Source organism: Penicillium atrosanguineum, assembly GCF_028827265.1.
Source record: "Penicillium atrosanguineum strain IBT 20685 chromosome Unknown utg000008l_segment0_segment0, whole genome shotgun sequence".
Taxonomy (NCBI): domain Eukaryota; kingdom Fungi; phylum Ascomycota; class Eurotiomycetes; order Eurotiales; family Aspergillaceae; genus Penicillium; species Penicillium atrosanguineum.
Window position 1 is genome coordinate 910841 of NW_026623140.1, and position 15309 is coordinate 926149.

General features: G+C 45.3%; 4 protein-coding genes across 4 annotated transcripts; 2 read left to right on the forward strand and 2 right to left on the reverse strand.

Annotated features, from left to right (window-relative positions):
* Positions 1-3506: 3506 nt before the first annotated feature.
* Positions 3507-4008, forward strand: crmD (putative copper transporter crmD; the record flags this gene model as incomplete). Its single annotated transcript, XM_056889903.1, has 3 exons — positions 3507-3515; positions 3564-3814; positions 3873-4008. The coding sequence occupies 3 exons, from the start codon at positions 3507-3509 to the stop codon at positions 4006-4008; spliced, it is 396 nt and encodes a 131-aa protein (XP_056736394.1).
* A 1798-nt stretch (positions 4009-5806) lies between these two features.
* Positions 5807-6349, forward strand: N7443_009848 (sterol desaturase family protein; the record flags this gene model as incomplete). Its single annotated transcript, XM_056889904.1, has 1 exon — positions 5807-6349. The coding sequence occupies one exon, from the start codon at positions 5807-5809 to the stop codon at positions 6347-6349; it is 543 nt and encodes a 180-aa protein (XP_056736395.1).
* A 2893-nt stretch (positions 6350-9242) lies between these two features.
* On the reverse strand, positions 9243-9416 carry N7443_009849 (uncharacterized protein; the record flags this gene model as incomplete). Its single annotated transcript, XM_056889905.1, has 1 exon — positions 9243-9416. One exon carries the CDS (start codon positions 9414-9416, stop codon positions 9243-9245), a length of 174 nt encoding a protein of 57 aa, XP_056736396.1.
* Positions 9417-9835: 419 nt separating this feature from the next.
* N7443_009850 (uncharacterized protein) lies at positions 9836-15241 on the reverse strand (the record flags this gene model as incomplete). Its single annotated transcript, XM_056889906.1, has 8 exons — positions 9836-10270; positions 10314-10910; positions 10970-12421; positions 12504-12604; positions 12694-12933; positions 13126-13788; positions 14457-14711; positions 14806-15241. The coding sequence occupies 8 exons, from the start codon at positions 15239-15241 to the stop codon at positions 9836-9838; spliced, it is 4179 nt and encodes a 1392-aa protein (XP_056736397.1).
* Between the last annotated feature and the right edge of the window lie 68 nt (positions 15242-15309).

A 15309-nucleotide genomic window follows, 5' to 3' on the forward strand; every position in this document is an offset into this window, starting at 1 on the left:
TTGAATCACAAGAAACAAAATTCTGTTGACCTCGATGCATGAGACTCTATATTTCTAGTTTGTCTGAAGATTACAAGGATAGTACACCTCAACGCTAAATGACGGTAAATTGGGCGCCGAAAAAGGCTACTTTTGACGCCGTTTTAAGCATTCTATTTACCAGAATATTAGTTATTGAAATATCACGTGAATTGTTTCGGCGCACTTTTACGGTGTGCTCAATGAGTGCTCAAGGAGCGCTTCCCTGAGCAGATAAGAGATATGCCTTAAGGCCGGTCCCGTATGGCAGAAAAAGTAGGTTAACGTGCGGGTTCCATCCAGCTGGCCGGGATCCAGAAAAAGTTGACGGTTTAACAATATCGTTTGGCCACATCATTTGATCACACCGTTTGATCATACTATTTACCCACGCTACTCATAGTTGGACAGGTTCTTCGGTCTCTTGAAAGGCAGTCTCTAATTGAACAGACCGTTTTCTTCAAGCAAAATAACACCTCATAACTTGAAATCCCACTTCTGGCGATCGATTGGGATGCTGTACTAGGTTGATGAGGTCTGTGCAAATGGTCAAGTGTGAAAATTCATATTTTACTTATAATTTTGAAGCCTCACGAGTTTTATAATAGAGTGTCTTTATTTGTGGACTTGATTTTATTAGAGTAAATCCTTTCCATTTGGCTTTTGCTTTCTTTGTCCCGCTGCAGTGCGGGTTTGGGTGTTGATCGATGCCAGTAATTCGAGGATAAATATTTTCAGCGAAGAATGCTGGAAAGGCGTGTAGGCAGCGCGGAGACAATTAAAACAGGACCTTGCTCAAACATTCTACATAGCAACAATCTACCAAGGCGAAGAATCGAATCAAAATTCATGAGTGGAGCAGTTATCTACAGCAGTATTTACTTAGCGCTTCCCACAGGAACAGATTTTGTAGGACAAATTACTTTCATTCTTTTTTTATGTTTAATGTCGAAATAAAGGATGGCTCTGACCATGCCATCTCGGATATCTCCATGTAGAAAATTGGAGACCGCCTGCGCTGACAGAGAGCCAAACACAACCGGCCGTATCTCCATGAAGCTGTCTCAAATTGTGCAGAAGCTGACTTAGAGTGTGAACTTTTGCTTTTCAGGTAATGCGAAAGAAAGTAAAACATCAACCTTTCTCTAACGGCTCGATCCGTCAAGCAGTCCAGATCCTCGAACTCATATTTGGACCACGACTTGACAAAATCTATTATTTTCTGCGACGGGCTTGGATCACCTAATTTCATTATATCAGTGTGAATGATTATGGGCATGATATTGAGCCACTTACTCAAGAGCTGGAACCCATCATTGTGAATATACAACACCGGGAAGAGTGCCTCGAACAGCGTAGACGACAGCATAGATCCATTCAGCCTTGACGGCGATAATTTCAAATAAATCTTTAGGTACTCCAAAACATATTTGTAGTAAGCAGGGAGAGCATTGTGTAGCTGGCAAAACCCCACAGCCCGAAATATGAGACCTTGCATAACCTTAAGAGAGGCACGAAGAACATGCAGTCGCAGAAGTAGCTTCGATTCAGGATCCCAGCTTGATAAGCTTGGTGAAAGAGATATTCTGTCAAGCCTTTTTAGAAGAAATCGTACAAGACGGTAAGTTAGCACTGGATCATTCGTCCTCTTTTCATTCTCATTGCTGAATGTCTCCCTGAGAAGCTGTATTCGCAGTTTTTGGCAACTATACAAGACGATTTGAACGCTGCAGTCTGAGCTCCTTGTAGCAGAATTTTCCGGTGGAATAAGCGTTGAACGCGGGTGCAACTCAATATCGTCCATGCTAGATTGCTCTTGAACTTCGTGATTCATATTCGCCGTCCAGGGTAGAGAGTTGCCATGCTCAAGGGAAACCTGAAGATCAATCTCGAGGATAGTCGCCCAAAGCCGCCTTCGTATCTCAATTTCGAATGGAGATATTGAGTTTAACTTGGAAGGATCAATGTGTAGATCGGTTTGTACAGCGCATTTCACAAGTCTCTGTGTCCATTTCAGAGCTTCAGTTCGGTCACAAGTTGTCGTCTTGTACAGTGCAAACAAACACAACGTTTGCATTGCCATCAAGTCCAGCCGTTTATTGTCGACTAATAGGAAACAGTAGTTCTCAACGCAGTCCGTCCATTGTGAGAAACGTTCAAGACGGGCTTTGATCGACTCAAGATCTTCCATTAAACCCTGAACTGTGGCTCGCTGTCCCAAGACGAGAATTGCGAGCGTGAGGATTTTGAAACCAAGTGATGACTGTCTGACTTCCACACAGGCGTCATGATACTGTTTCCAGAATGATGGTATGTGAATCACTCGATAAAGCTTTTCCCAAGTATTAAAATAATTTGTGGCCAACGAGACAGCAATATCGTGTGAGGGGAGAAGCTTCCCTGCATCGAGAGCTTTGAGGCCACTTTCCATGGGATTTCGGGGCTTTAGAGCTTGGATTCTGGCTTCAACCCCCCGGCATAGCTCGTTTTGGCTGCTAAATGTTTCTGGTGAGTATACAATACAGTGCCGAATATAGGCCCTGAATTTAATCCACTTTATAGTGTTAGCTGGGTCTTCATACACAAGACCGGAGGAGTAGATGCTTACCGACAAATGAAGTGGTGGGCACCAGCCTTGGTGTTGGAAAGGGCGTGCTAATGGTTGATAACGAGCTTCTTCTTTTCGCTCCATAACAAGGCTAAGATTCTTATTTCAGGGAATAAGACTTGTGTTTTTCAAGGTTGTGCAAGCAGTTGTTGACACGAGCTCTTGCTGACGAAAATATGTCAGCGTTCGATCTGCACCCTGTGTGGAATTAACTGGTAATATGTCGGCTCGGGCGTCTGAAGGGAGGACTCAAAAAGGTTTTATCGAGAGCGCACATGGATGCTGATCCCATGAGTTGGCCATGGTATGAGCACATTTGCGCCCGGGAAGTCCCCACAGAAATGGGTCTCACCAAATCATGCACGCAGTGGGGAGGCTAAAGGCTTCAAGACTTGCAGCCAAGCACAAATACATGATATGTGATGCACGAGGCCAGATTATTGTGCGCCAAATTGCGCATGTTTTGCTTGTCTTGCTCTTGGGACCATACAAGAAGCCGCACAGCAGACATAGATCGCGTGATGGCAGATCATCTTGGGGCGTGGGATGAAGGGAGATAAAGCCAAACGAAGGCGCTATGCTGGTTAAATTTTACCATTTGCTATTCTACTCACGGCTGTGTCGTTCCACACGTGCTAGACGCCGTCGGCACGATGAATCATCGTATGAACTTGGATCACGGTGGGCATGCTGAGCATGGCCATGTCAATGGTCTTTACCGTAAGCACCAAGCTCACAATCCTCTTCAGTTGGTAGTCGACCACTACAGTGACCTCATATGTCTTTTCGCTGCTGTTCCTCTTCCTGCTCACCTTGTTCAACCGGTTCCTTGGCATTTCAAAACCACAGTTGGGCCGGAGACCAAGTAATTCGGACCACGATGTATCCGGTGTGCCAAAATTGAATTACCTTCAGCTTGCTGGGCTCGTAATCAGAGTTTAAGGATCGCGTGAGTCCTCTCCCACCACAAGTGGAGGTAAAACACAACGACACCGACTGTTACGGCGCTTTCCCCTCGGCTCCTTTATTGGGCCCCACCTCTCAGCTCTACTCTGATCAGCGTGAGGAAAAATCTTACGTTACCAATTCTCATCCGCGTTTGCTTGGTCCTTACAAAAGACGGAGCTCTGAGCGGGACGTTATGAGTTCTCTGCTAGAGGGACTCCGTGCCCTCATGGGCTATGCATTGTAAGTCTATCGTCTACTGTAGCTAAATAATGACTTGCAAGAATCAATGAAAATCCAGGTTGCTAGCCTTCATGACATACAACGTTGGCGTTCTGTGTGCTGTTTTTGCGGCTATTGTTGTTGGCGAGCTGTTTCTGGGTCGCTTTTCCAGGCCGTCTCCTGGGTGGCAGGATGGGGCATGTCACGAAGACTAGAGCTTGATAATAATCCAAGCGCCCTACTTATTTTGAAACCAGACACTACATTAGATCCATTTTAGCTCAATTTTGGTATGTGTTTCAAACTATGTAGCATCGTACATTGAGAATGCAGCGCTAGTCTAACTTCCTCCAGAAACCGCTCAAATTCCCTCAAATGAGCAAATTAGGCTGAAAACAACCGCCATAATAATGCCCAGGCGTTAGCACACTCCATCATTTCCGCACAGACCTCAACGAAGTTTATCAAAGAGGCTCTAGATGCATGAAATCCCCCGGGAAAAATACCCCTTGGCGGGCACTCCTTGGCATGGCTTCATGACAGTCCCTACCTCACATTCTCCTACCTCAAATGCGAGTTACCATCTGCAGCCTTATATTTCTCCAAAGTGCTCAAGATCCATAGATCCTTGCTACCAATGCTCTTATTTCCTAGAAAAATAGAGTATTTTTGACTAGAAGTTGCTGTTCATTTGTTTTACTTCTTGAGTAAGATAAGGATAAGCCAAATCGCAAATGGAGCGTTTAGTCCAGATATGTATGATTATCCCCTTGGCCGTCTTGAATGAGAATAAAACGTTACATACAAATCTCCACTCGCGAGGGTGGCCACTTACGATAAAGTTTGAATCCAGGCCGAAAAAGCATGTTTGATAATGGTGACTATAGTCATTGATCTTGCGAATGTCAAACTAGACGTGTTTTTTGATCAATTAAGTCATTCTGTGTGACATGATTCCCTTCCAGCGCTCCATGCTAATTGTGGTGTCCCATCCCGCCTCACTGAACGAACAAGAGAAGAGGCGAAAGACCATTTATTGAGATTATTGAAGACAAGAAGAGAAGAGGAAGAAAGTCTACAATACACGATGGGGTGATGTGCTAAAGCGGACTAGCTTAGACGTAGGTCAAAAAACTACATTATGCCTAATTGTAGGGAGGGACCCACCAAGCGCTGCATAATGAGTCGTCTAGGCTGATTTAGTCCCCTGAAACGGCCAGAGAAAAAACTTGATTGTCAAGAACGGATGTCGAAAATCTCCTTGCGTGGGATCTATCTGAGGTAAGGTCGGGCTACCTAGCTGGATGAGGGTATATTGTAAGACTAATCTATGTTGCGCCAGTGGAGCTTGGTGACATTCTTTGAGGTCGAAAAATAACAAAGACATCGAATGCAATTGAAGTCACTTTTTTCTTGATTTCCAGCTATACTCGTTGGTTCAATCGGTTCCGTGAAAGATAAATCCTATTCCATGTCGTTAACGGAAACCGTGAGTGACTTTGAGCGGAATATACCATGTAATTTCTGCAAAAGTGACTTTTATGCTTGATTGCGGAAGTGCCGGAACCTGGATTGACCAGCCTCATGTATTCTATAGAAAGGGTTGAGATTCCACAGCCCTTCCGAGTGTTTGAAGAGTGAGTGATACTTCACTGGTAGCTTCCACCCAATCCTGCGTATACGCCAACTTGTATCCGTACAATTTTACTCAAAACTCTGGTGTCAAGATCCATGTTCATTCACAAGATTCCCCTTTCCATCAAAACATGGATCGTCCAACAGCTCGGATTCTACGGCACCGCTTTTCTTTTCGAGTACACCGACAAAACCACTGTTCGACGGCTGCGGGTTCGCGAGCCTGATCGGAAGAGTTTCATACAACTCCTGCCACGCGTTCTAGTAAATCAATGCTGCATCCTACTGCCATGCATGATGGTCACACAATTTTTGGAGATTTGTTTTTTTGGCCCGACCCATCTACGCCCCACTCGATTTATTCTCGCACTCCCCGCAATGGCGCTGGGCCACGACGTCGTGCAATATCTCACCCATAGATATCTTCTTCACAGTTCTAATAAGAAAATGATGCGGCTGTTACGCCACTCAGTACACCACACGACAACGGCCAGCCGGGGAATAAGTGCCTGCTACATGAGCTCGGGGGACTTCTTTCTCGAGATTATTCTTCCATATCTTGTTCCACTCATTCTCGTGGGCGGTGGCGGTGTCGACATCCGTTTCCACTACCTCGTTGCAGGCCTTGGGTCTATGGGTGGCGTATACGAGCATTCAGGATATGACTTCGGTGTGCTACTGCAATCTTTGGGCGAACAGTCAAATTCGATGGATAAGGCCAAGGATTCCAAGTTACATGTTCCACTCTCCCTAACCTGGATATTGGGTGGGATTCTAGATAATCGCTCCCATGGAGAGCATCACGCGCAGGCCAATGTTTCGTTTGCAGATGGATTCGGAAGTCCTGGAATCTGTGATACACTATTTGGGACACGGTTCAACTTGTCCCAGGGGAAGCGGGCATTGAGAGATAAAGAGTAGCAAAGACGTTCCTATCGGCGGGAATGGCGGCCAAACCCCCGTATCGTGTTTCCTGCGGGCGAGATATTCAGTATTTCAGTTTCTACAATCTGATTTACATAGTAGCTAGTCAATTCTCGTGTAAATTCTACCTAAGTTAATTTAAATATATCCACCAGTATAGTAAATAATTCATCATAAGTGAAAACTAGGGAGTAGGCGCAGTACCCTACTTAGTTTAGCTTATGTTATCACCCTTAGGTCTATTTTCTAATGATTTCCTTATATTAGTTTGGCGAGATCAAAGTAAAATAAACGCAGAATTGAGTTACATAGACCTATGATTTCGGTGAAATACCCAGTCCATTGTCTTTATCTCGAAAAGGCAGCGAATCAGCAGTACCATTTGTCAAGTAGATACCTGAAGAATGGCGAATATAGGTTCAATCATAAGAATGAGAAGCTCTCTATAAAATGAATAGAAAGATTTGGTCAATAGGGCTGGTCGAAATTTGACTTGCATGAGCTATAATTGAATTTCGTAAGACTTCTTTTTTTCCCTATGCAACGAACTTTATTAATGACTTTGAGCAGGGACTTTCGTATTCGGTGAACTGAGATATGGGATATGAAATTTATTGGCGAACCTCCAAAAAGGACCCAAGTAACCTCTCCTAGTGGATCCCCTTGCTTTGCTAATAAACCCCTCAAAGTGCCGCAGAACCCCACCGCGGGTAGATCCTTCCGGTTTCAACCAAGATTAATTGCCATCTGAGCCTGTTGCAACTCATAAAATAATTAACAGAGATTCATTCAATTCTGAAATAAGAGTTGACATACGAAATTTTTAAACAAGTGCTTAGGGCGTAAAAGTTTCTGGACCAAACGTAATTTGCTTCTGGGTATCTTCAGGAAAGACACTAGTGTTGTAGTGGGGTAGACCTAAGTATGCATTCAAGGGGCTGAGTGGTTATTCAATTAGAATGCAACCAGACAAGCCCCTAGAGAGCCAGCACACCATGAACATAGACGAAACAAAAGTCTATGAGAAGTACAACAGCGAATTATTTTAACCTGACCTTGACGTCAAAGGTCCTTTTCCAGGGACAAGGATCGGTATCTTCCAACTTCCAACCTCGCCCGACCGACAAGGCTTCAAGATTATTCAAATAGACCGATCAAACAAGCTTCATTCCTCATATTCGCACAATGCCCATCGATGAAAACGGGGTGAAGTGGTCCTGGTGAGCTTTCTCCCCGCTAGATAACCATCCTCAGACTCCATGGCCCTTTGGCCTGTCTAGGAGGTTGGTATTGCTCATTCTAATGATTACTTCAAGTGAAATGTGCATTCGTGGCCATCGGTCGTTAAAGTGTCGACATTTCGATCGTTCGATGAAGAAGGTACGCAAGGCTGGACGTCCTCTGTCGAAATGTCCACATGCTATAAAACCATGTGACTGCGTCGAACAATGGTGCTATCTCTCACCTTTGTCAGAAGGTAAATATATCTCTTATTCCACCTTTGAGGCCTCAAAATTGAGGTGGTAGTGATACCCGAAGCTAACCAGCCAGCCAGGAAAAGAAACTTGCCAAGTAGTGTTGACAGCTGCGAAATCTAGCACTAGCGCTATGGATGCTCAGAAAAGCCACCATTCGAGGCCGGCCACATGCGACGCACAAACTCCAGACATGCTTGACAAATGCGCTCAACAAACCTTCCAAACTACTTGTGCCAAGGACTTAGAGCCTGCTATAGAGATATCTAGCTCTAGTGTTCGAAGAGATTCTGCCGACACTATTGGATTACTCACCCCGTGATCCTCATCTTAGTGTTGATCTCATCAAGATTTCCCCCACACTTGCGCGCGCAGGTGATGCGAGTGCTAAGAAATATCATTTCTTGATTTACCAACCTCATTCTTGGGACTGTCCTAGGTGTCTTGGGTCGATCAAATGGTCGTTTTCTCTGTGTTATCTCAGTCACAGTGGAACTTGCTATGATGACTGCATACAGTGCTTGGAAAAAATTCACCACTGTGTTCAAGAAGATTGAATAAACATAAATTTCCTTTAGTCTTGCAGCTCTTTCTGCCGACATTGACCGTGGGTAATTGCTGTCTATTTCAGGCAAACCGTACGGAGTTAATCACATAAAGTCTCTGCAACACATTTTGATTGACCTTTCTTACGTATCAAATCAATGGATGATATTGGAGCTCATAATGAACGTAATTAAGTCAAACGAGGACCCTGGCAGTGGGTTTAATGGTTCTGATGGCTGGGCTTATTGGACTGATCATTCGGCGAGGCATCAATGTCAATGTCGTTGTTAAGCAAGGAATGTTCGGAGATGAGGTCCATCAGGTATTACTATCAGGCATATCGGCGTCATGAAAGCTTCAATCTATGAGTTATTCAACTTCTAGAGCGACAATGTCGCCGCTGAAATAGGCTCCAGATTGCGTTACTTTGCCTCTGGGAAATTGCAGATTTCTCTCAATTAGGCACGATTTGAGAGGGGTTTCCTCATATGACAAATAATAAAATACACCTCTATCTCTGGAGAAGTGAAAAGCCTCCAAATATTGACTGTTCCTCTGTGGCTCACCCATATGTTCAAATAAGAGATGATTATCATTCGTAGGCTGTAGATTGGCAAATACAAAAAGGAGTCTCAGGAGTGGTAGTATCACAAGTGAGTACTCTAAATGATGGTCCTCTTGACTTGCGTTTTGTCAACGTCGTAATTTTTCGAAATGGCAACAGAAGGAAACGCGAGGACAACGATGACACAGGCAGTGATACACTCATACTTTTGGCTATATCCCCGTGCGTAATTAATAGCCTCCCGAGTAGCAGAGCCAGGAGGATAAAGCCTTTAGGTCGTAGAACCCCCTAGATAAAGGTCAAATTAGTAGGCTTTCATGTCCGTATAAAGAGCGCCGAGGAGAGCCTTCGGGAAAGCGTTCGAGTAAATGGCGACAGCAACAGCATAGCCAATAGTTCCGCCGATACTGGCGGAAAGACTGATCAAGGCTATCACCATGGGGATGCCATCGCGGTCGGCAGCTGTAATCACCGCCATTTCGGCGCCTATGACAAGAGCACCGCCTCCAAAGGCGATGAAAATTTGGCACTAATAAGGTACCCGATCTGGCTTTCAGTACCTCGGAAGCGAATCATCAGACCGGCACCAAGCATCATAAGTCAGGCGCCAAAGAACAGGCAGATGTCTTTGGAATATTTGGTCTGACGAATTCAGATACATAGATGAGGAGGTCATTTCAGATTCCTGTAGCACGACGTTCTTGGCCTAGTGTTTTAAGCTCTTTGGCGGGTCTGCTAAGCTCGGTTTAGCTCTTCTATATGCTTTCACTCCCTCTAGACCTCTAGAACCAAATTTCTTCGTAATCATAAAACATCAAACAAATTGTAGACGGTCAAAAATGGCATCAATTGATATTGAAAAGATCACACAAGATGCAACAAAAAATAATCGACTCATCAGAACAAAGCGAGAAGCTCGGCATACTTCGTGAACTCTTTGTCTGCTAGAAACATCTTCAGTTCCTCCGGATATGTACCGAAGACAAGCTCAATTCCGCCATCCTTCCTGATGGGGAGAATTACCAGGAATCTAAAACGTCCATTTCCACGCTCAACCTGTGGTCTCAGGGAAATAGGGCATCCTCCGTTGGCAAAGAAGGCATCGCCAAAGCAAACCTCGTTGGCTGGGAAAAGCATCATGTTGGAAATCATAGCATGCATATGTTCGAGTCCCATGTTTGCGGTTGAAAATCGTTCATGATTTGGCAGTGACTGCAGAATTGACAACGTATCATGGATGAATGAAGGTGTGATGCGTGCGGCAGACTCACGAAGCAGATACGCGACGCGGCCAATTGTGGTGTGATCAGAGCAAAGCGTCTCGATGGGCATCTTTGATCGATTGAGGATCAACAGACTGCCCATATATGATGACCCCCTTTGATTCGGGATCGGATATCACCTCTTGCTTCATTTTCTCCAGGCTTTCAGGCCTGATCAGGAACATTGTTGTTTCGGTACACCGTTCAGCGCGTGGGAGCGGCCAAATATCATGCAACTTGAAATCAAGTGCCGGAGGTAACTTGTTATTCTCATATACAATGGTAGTTTCTTCAACACTCTCTTGGTATTGATCAGGTGGGAAGAACGGTAAGAATCCCCATATACCAGGGTCAATCTCTTTGACCGGGCGAGCCCAGCCCTCTTTCTCGTGGATGATTTCCGGTAGTGCGTGGTTGAAGCTCTCCAGGTGAAACCAGGAGCAAGTTGCTCCTTGATCACCTTGAAGATACCTGCAATTCTCCGCCCAGGCCTTGAGAACAACCATGACCCCCAGACCGTCGAGGCAACAGTGGTTTAAGTCAAGAGCAACAATGCAGCCACCGGAAATGAAGCTCACTTGGCCTGAGAAAATGTCCGCAGGGAATTTCGGAAACGGGTCTTCTCGCAGAACGAGGCTGTCTAGGACAGCAGAAGGTGGGAAGCCTGCCTCTTTCAATTTCTCAAATGGCGGAAGGACGTCGGAGAGATCCTCATATATCAGACGGTCTCTCACAGAGTTTGCCATGGAAAGCGGGGGAATTGTCACACAAAGATCTCCTTTTTATATCCAATCTCCTGTTCGGAGCAGTACATCATTTTTCCACTAAGAGCAGGTATCATGTCGAATGTACGATTCAACCCTTGTTGGAGATTTTGAAAAACTTGCTTGTAAGGAATTTCCTCGTGAATGGAAAAGTACAACATGATGCCCATGCCATGATTTGGGTTAACGTAGTCGAAGGCATCTAAGCGGAAGGACTGTCTTGCTTTATGCTGAGCGATAAGATCGTTCATCCCCTCAGATTCTGCATTCTTTGCGTCTGTGAATAGTGTAGAAATCGTCGTAGAAAGGCTCATAATCGTCGGATTGGCGTAGAAGTGACGAGGTGATATCTTATCACCCAAGCCTGTGACTACCCGGATGGTTTTGACAGCTGCGAAAACGCCGAGAGAGTCAAGTCCAACAGAAAATATGTCTTTTTCTCGAAGTACGCTCTGAGCTTCTGAGAGAGAGCTTCTAAGAGCCATTCGTATAGAATCCTCGATTGCCCCAACTGAGCTCATATCAAAAGTCACAACTTGATTGACATCATCATTGCGCGAACTGTAGAATCGCTCAATGTAGTCTGAGTACAATTTCAGTGTAGCAGATCGTTTGATTGTTCTCTTGTCCGTTCGCAAGAAGGGCTTCTCAGGGAGTGCAAAAGTGATGAAATCTTTGAGTAGCTGATTTTTGTGCCGGGACATAGAATTTGCTGTCTGAACTTTTACCCAAATCCTGTCGATCAGCTCAGGTAATTTGTTAGATGGATCATTCAACTCAATGAGTAGGCCGGCTTGTGGCTTTCCGGTTCCAAAAATCAAGCAACCACTGATGTCGGGGTGAGTTGTGATAAATGCCTCTGTCTCCAGGGGCGATATTTTATATCCATTCGACAGGACCACAGGATCATCGCTTCTTCCCTTGAAGGCCCGTAAGTTGGGCTTGGTAGGGTGCTGCATGTAAAGGTCCTTGAAGTTGATTGAATTTCGATCCGGGAATGTGTGGAAAATCCCTTGGAAAAGAGCCCATTGCTCGTTGCGATGTACCCAGTGCTCATAGGTATCGGTTTCGAGCTCCTTAAACTCGAATCCAGAGTAAGGATGGAAGCAAAACCAGAACCAATCTTCTCTCGCGGGCTTCAAATTTCCAATGAAGAGGCCTTCAGTTGTACCAGTCAAGTTAAGGACTCTGACAATCTCATTCACCTTGCCAGCGTTGGCTGGACTAACAGGACCTCCAGATGCACAGATGAACTTGCTGGGATGGAGATGCTCCAGGATTTCGGAGGCTTCGCCCAGTTCATCAACGAGCGAAGGGACCATACTCCAGATATCAATCTTCACATCTACAGCTAGCCTGCCCACTAGGTTCAGATTTGGTAATACACCAACTGGTCCCAAGATGCAGTGAAGATTGAAAAGTGCAGGCATCAAAATATCCATAATGATTCCAGCGCCCTATAGTTGATACAGTCAGCTAAAAACTCCTTCCACATCATCCTGAGCCGCAGAAAAATAGATACAGGAGGATTTGACTTACGTGACTCATTGGGAAGGATGAGTATATCTTGTCCCCTTCATTCCAGTCTGAAGTCCAAGGCGCCAAATCAGCGTTTTCACCGATGGGTGGCATCAGTCGAGCTGCGTCCATAGTGCCAATGAGACCATGAGACCATGAGACCAAGGAATGGGCTTGGGCAGTCCAGTGCTTCCAGACGTATGCAAGTAACAGAATGGATCATTAATGGCCTCATCAAAGGTCTTTGTGTAGGGGAAAGCTTCGGTAGACTCAGCATCAAGAAGCAGGTCGAGCGTCGGAAGCTGCAAATACTTCATAGGCCGCTCCTGCAAAACATCCTTGACCACGGGGACCGGCGATGCGTCAATTGCATTGACCCAGATATTGCAGTCCAGTTTGTTGAGAACAGCCAATATTCCGTCTGCATTGTTTTTGGGGATAGGAAAAGAGCCTATATTAAGGGAGATATTTAGAATCGGTGTATTCACCTTATCTTGATCGTGCTGACTTGGCAAGAACATACCGAATAGCCAGCTTTAACACAGGCATATGTCAAAAGAATATGCCTGAGATCATCTAAACCGAACAGTACCGTCAGAAGCCGAGATCAAATTGGGGTTCCTTTTAATAATTGAAAACATACGTGGTCCAATGTAAGCCATGGGCTGAAGTAAATCGGGGGTGCCAACCTGATCGCGAAGCCACCAGGCAGTCTTATCCACTGCTCTGGTGAACCGTTGAGCAGAAATTGGGTTGAGTTTGAGAAAGCCATTTGAGAGCGACGCAAGAGAAAAAACGGTTCTTTCCGGCTCGGAAGCAGCAAGTTCATTTATTATCTGGGGGATGAGCCTTCTACCGTATTCCGTTGACACCCCAGCCTTTGTTTCCAGCGGCGATGGCACAACTCCAGGCTTCGAAGATATCTCGATTCCCAGGCCAAATAGTGGAGACAAAAACTCCGACGTTGCTAGGGTATCCAGGATAGTGAAACGGCTGTCAGCGTATTTTCCCTCGGATGAAGAGACGGAATCCTCGTTAGAAGAGGATGCAAATGATGATGCATCCTTGAATGCATTATTGACGTACGCAGTGGCTTTGATGGGCTTAACGGACTGGAGATAGCTTGCCGTTGTCTCGCTGATGGGATTATGTCCCCCTCCGGACAATTTCTCCCTGTAGTGGCTGGGGGTTCCCTGGACATGAACCAATTCCAACCGAGTATCCTGACTGAACTCGCCCATCGGAGCACTAACCCATACCCCATCTGCAAGTTGAGCCACAGAACAATGCCACGGGGTAGTGTAGCCTGTCTTAGTATTCAGCAGACTAATAGGTATCTTGTTTCCACTGATAGACTCGTGGATTGAAAGCCGCAGATGGTGTGGGAAGGCTTGTTTAACGGCCCCGGCAAAGGCCTGTTCGTTCAAGTCAGTCGCAAGGTCTCCCAAAATGACATGTTCATGGCGTAATAATACATACTGTAGTGGTGGAACGCATGACATAATGAATACAGTTGCGGCCTGAGGTGTCACGAATACCTTAGGTGTAAGCAGCAGCTTCTACATGAGGATAGAGAGAGAAGAGGCATCTACCCAATTCATTCCACTTGTCACTACATTCTTTCATTCAACATGCTATATTAAGTACATTCCATACGGGCTCAGTCGGGAAAAACCGTACGGCCTCATTTAGGATTGCTGCGTCCAGGATTGCACGTACGACCTCACGGCCTCACCAAGGACATTCGCGACCTCCCCTAGGACGACCTCTACTACGTGCAGGCTGTGTGTGTGTTGTTCGTTGGTTGCTGTTGCCCAGTCTGTATTGTCAGACAGCCATCGAGCCATCCCCTTTTCAATACATATCCTCTTATAAGCATTTGTTTCGCTAAATACTTGCAATCCCGCTTATAACTGTGAGCAGAGCGACGCTTCCCTCGAGGAAAGATGTGCTGCAAATCCGATTCCAAAAAACGCTTATAGCCAAGGTATGTCAGCTTTGTATCTGCGTTCTTCGTAATTTCCTCGTCGATGTCGAGATTGGTCTTCCCATATTGGTTTAAAAGCAAGCGACGAAAGTTGGAACAATTGGCCACATAGACGATTTCAGTCAGATTATTGGGTAGAGATATGTCAAGAAGGTCTCGGATTCGCGAGAATGAAATGTTGCGAAATCCCTTCTTGATGGCCATGCTTCGTAGGGATTCACCATATTCCCATGTCTCTTTGTCTGAAATACATAACAAGTCTATAGTCGACCATAAACTTGTCAGAGATTGGACAAAAATATGTTTAATATGCCAATTGAAGTACCCACCACATACCATTGTAGGTGATGCCGTCCGATATAATCACAATCTCAGCACCCGGAGCATAAAAGTCCTGAATATAATTGCAAAGAGTGTTCAATCGATCAAGTGCTAGTTCCTCTGCTTTGTCTGGCAAGCTCCCGAGAACCTTGTACACCTTATTCGCGGACTTGAAGGGAAACACAGGGAGACAAGCCTGTACACGGGCACCTTCGGCGACAAATCGGGCTATCACAGAAAGGAAGCCTTCTCCATTACCATCCAGATGGTCCGGTGCATATCCAAATTTGTTAAGTGCATATTTCAGAAAAACATCCAAGATTCGCTGGGACATCAGTTCCACGTCACTTGAATATTGGGCACTATTAATGGCAGGAGTATCAAGAATTTCCGCTGTCAAAAAGTTGGACTTCGATTCAAGTCGATCAGAATCAGAGTGAAGTGATGCCATGCCGTATCAATATTCCCAGCGTCTGAGAAGACTGTAGCCGAAAGCTTTAATAATCCCCAGCGGTGCAG